The sequence below is a fragment of the Seriola lalandi genome, unplaced genomic scaffold, assembly GCF_002814215.2.
Source record: "Seriola lalandi dorsalis isolate HSWRI2012SDOR001 ecotype SW California unplaced genomic scaffold, Sedor1 jcf7180001973469, whole genome shotgun sequence".
NCBI lineage: Eukaryota > Metazoa > Chordata > Actinopteri > Carangiformes > Carangidae > Seriola > Seriola lalandi.
In genome coordinates this window covers 1-2,768 of record NW_019444135.1, presented here as the reverse complement: position 1 = coordinate 2,768, position 2,768 = coordinate 1, and the positions used below count along the sequence as shown (strand labels likewise).

The following is a 2,768-nucleotide window of genomic DNA, read 5'->3' as shown; positions in this document are numbered from 1 at the left end:
AAATTGGTATTGTTATGAATTTTAGGCCCTCCTAATAAAGGCGGTAGAGGAACCTTCACCAAAAAAGCCAGGAGAGAGGTAAGTGTACTGTATTTGTGTCTGTTTTTAAGGGTAAATATAACAAGATGCACACATTTTCTGATGAAACGGGAAACTGATTAAGACCTTTCATAAAATGACTGGAACGGATGATGTTATACATAAATGGAGTTTGCCATTGATAAAGCTGTCTCTTTCATCCGTGCTTTGGGGGACCAGGTAGGGGAGCCCAGGACAGAAAAGATGCCGGTGGATCAGGACTGGACTGCAGTTTATCCAGCAGCAGCACCCTTTAAACCGAATGCTGTCCCCCTACCTGTGAGGATGGGCTACCCTGTGAAGGGAGGCGTTCCTCCAGAGAAGCAAGGCAACCTGGAGTTGATCAAGGTCAGACCTCATAAGTTACTTTGGACCATATGATGAGGATTAATGGTGAACAGACAGGGCTGGTTACAGTTTTAGAGATTAAAGAAGAAACAAGAAAAACAGGTGATTACTTACTCAAATAACAATGATAAATGTGCACTAAGTTCTCGTTAGGTCTACAAATGCTTGTGTATTAGGATGCTGTGCATCCATTGAATTAAGTTGTAGGGCTATTTGCACATTGTTCAAAGTGATTACGTTCTTCTATAGTTGGCTGTGGGCTTTATCTGTATGTGAGCCATCTGTATATCTTAGCATTTACCCCCCAGCATTCATTGTAACCAGCAAGCCAGGGAGCGCTCTTTGCTCTGCTGCATGGCTCTGATGGCCGTGTCTCTGTGCCCGGATTACTGAGCTGCTGTGTCCAAACACCAGCTGCTCCATCTGGACTTGAGCCACTTGCAGATCCACTACTCTCACCCGCCACAGCTGGAACTGTGCCGTGCAGACTAACTGTATTAGTGTCAGTCATCCGCTCTGCTACGAAGGGCTAAACCACTGCAATCACTACATATATTTGCATGAAATATATGTACATTGTTTTTTTTTTTAATCATAACTCATAGATGTTGTGCTTTTGTCCATACACAAGCCAATAATGGGACTTATGACAAGTTTATTTTGACGTTGTTATAGAATAGAATCTATTATATAACCATATGTATTATATAATATCCTTTACTCAAAGGATGAAAAGGATAGATATTTGGTTAGCTTGCCCTTTTAAAAACAGTAAACTCTGAAAGCCAGCATTAAATAATTTTGGTGGACTGCCGCAGTGTGTTTTGCTTACGCTTTCTGGGATTGATTCTCAGATGTTAAAGCTGCTGCATATTTTCATGTTTCTGTCCCATTCTCTTTCAGATACCAAACTTTCTGCATTTGACACCAGCAGCCATAAAGAAACACTGTGAAGCTCTGAAACGTAAGTTCTTCATTTAAGTCTTTTTATGTATGCTGTGGCGTTAGTCAGCAGCAGTTGTAGTATGATATTATGGACTTTTAAATTAATTAAATGTTATTTAAATTGTCTTTCTATACCATCAGCATTCTGTACAGAGTGGCCGTCTGTCTTGAACACTGATGCCAAATGTGATGAGCACTTCCCTCTTAAAATAACAAGCACCGACTATGTGTCTGCTGGCCCGTCTGTCAGAAACTCTTCAGCTCGTGTTGTTCATCTAAAAGTGAGTTTCCCTGCTGTTCCATTTTTTCTTGAATTGAGACTTGAATTTTTTACTTGATGATATTGACTTTTAAATGGGTTCTGTCAATGTACAGGAAGTCAAGTGTGGAGAAACCCGACATGTAAAATGAAATTAGAGATTTACAGAGATGCGTAATCACTGGCTGACATCATGTCCCTGTGACTTATCCTGGAGAGACGCTCATTGTCTGTTGACCTCAAACCTAAGAAATTTTGCCATCAAGTCTACAGAGATTAGTGCTGCAGAATTATTTTACATATAAGCATGTGCTGGGGCTCAGTTGTTGTTTTGTTTTAGTTCTTAATTCTTAGGTTTTTTTTTTAATAGTTTCATATTTTCACAAAAAGAAGTACCAAAACATTTTGCTAGTGACATATTTGTTGAGACATTTTAATATTCCTCTTAATCCCCACCACCACCACCACTAATCCACAGATATGCAGTCCTCCCCACAGACCAGAGTCATTCATGTAAACACTTCAAAACATGTAACAACCACAGTCCATAACAAAGAAGAAACACACTAAAGATCCATCTGACAACTTAGACAAAGTGGTATATGTTTACAAACAATATAACAGACCTAGAAAATGGCAAGTAAATTCAGAGATTCTCCACATCAGTCATAAACAAGGTGTTGACCTTGTTTTTCAAAAAAATATTTTCTTAATGGCTGAAAAGTCCATCATTTGGCTGGACTATGGCAAAAAATTTTTTAAAGTTTAGTATTGTTCTCTGTTGCATATATTGTTTTCCATATCTGAATAATATTTCTGTTTCTTGGATCTGGCTACATCATATGGATTTTATCACTCTAAAAAATGTCAAGAGAAACCCTGTCTTACAACCCAGATACTCAGGAACTTAAACTGTCTTTTGTAAAAGGTGGAAATGTGCCATTTTTTACCATTAATCACCAGCCATCTGCTCCACTGACACTTTGTCTTAGATTATATCAGCAAGGTAGGAATTATTCAAACATTAATCCTAGTGGATTAAGCAGGGAGATAGATTGGAGAGCTAATCTCTCACAGTTAGGTTCCAAGTACAGAATAAGTGGAACAAACCCCCATTTTCACTTTAATAAAAATTGAG

At 38.5% G+C, this 2,768-nt stretch overlaps 1 protein-coding gene across 1 annotated transcript; it reads left to right on the top strand.

Moving 5' to 3' along the window:
• Positions 1 to 22: 22 nt before the first annotated feature.
• Positions 23 to 2,739, top strand: LOC111652140 (small ribosomal subunit protein mS35-like). Its single transcript, XM_023402302.2, has 4 exons — positions 23 to 78; positions 259 to 426; positions 1,330 to 1,390; positions 1,513 to 2,739. The coding sequence occupies exons 2-4, from the start codon at positions 283 to 285 to the stop codon at positions 1,707 to 1,709; spliced, it is 402 nt and encodes a 133-aa protein (XP_023258070.1). The 5' UTR covers positions 23 to 78; positions 259 to 282; the 3' UTR covers positions 1,710 to 2,739.
• The last annotated feature ends 29 nt before the right edge of the window (positions 2,740 to 2,768 follow it).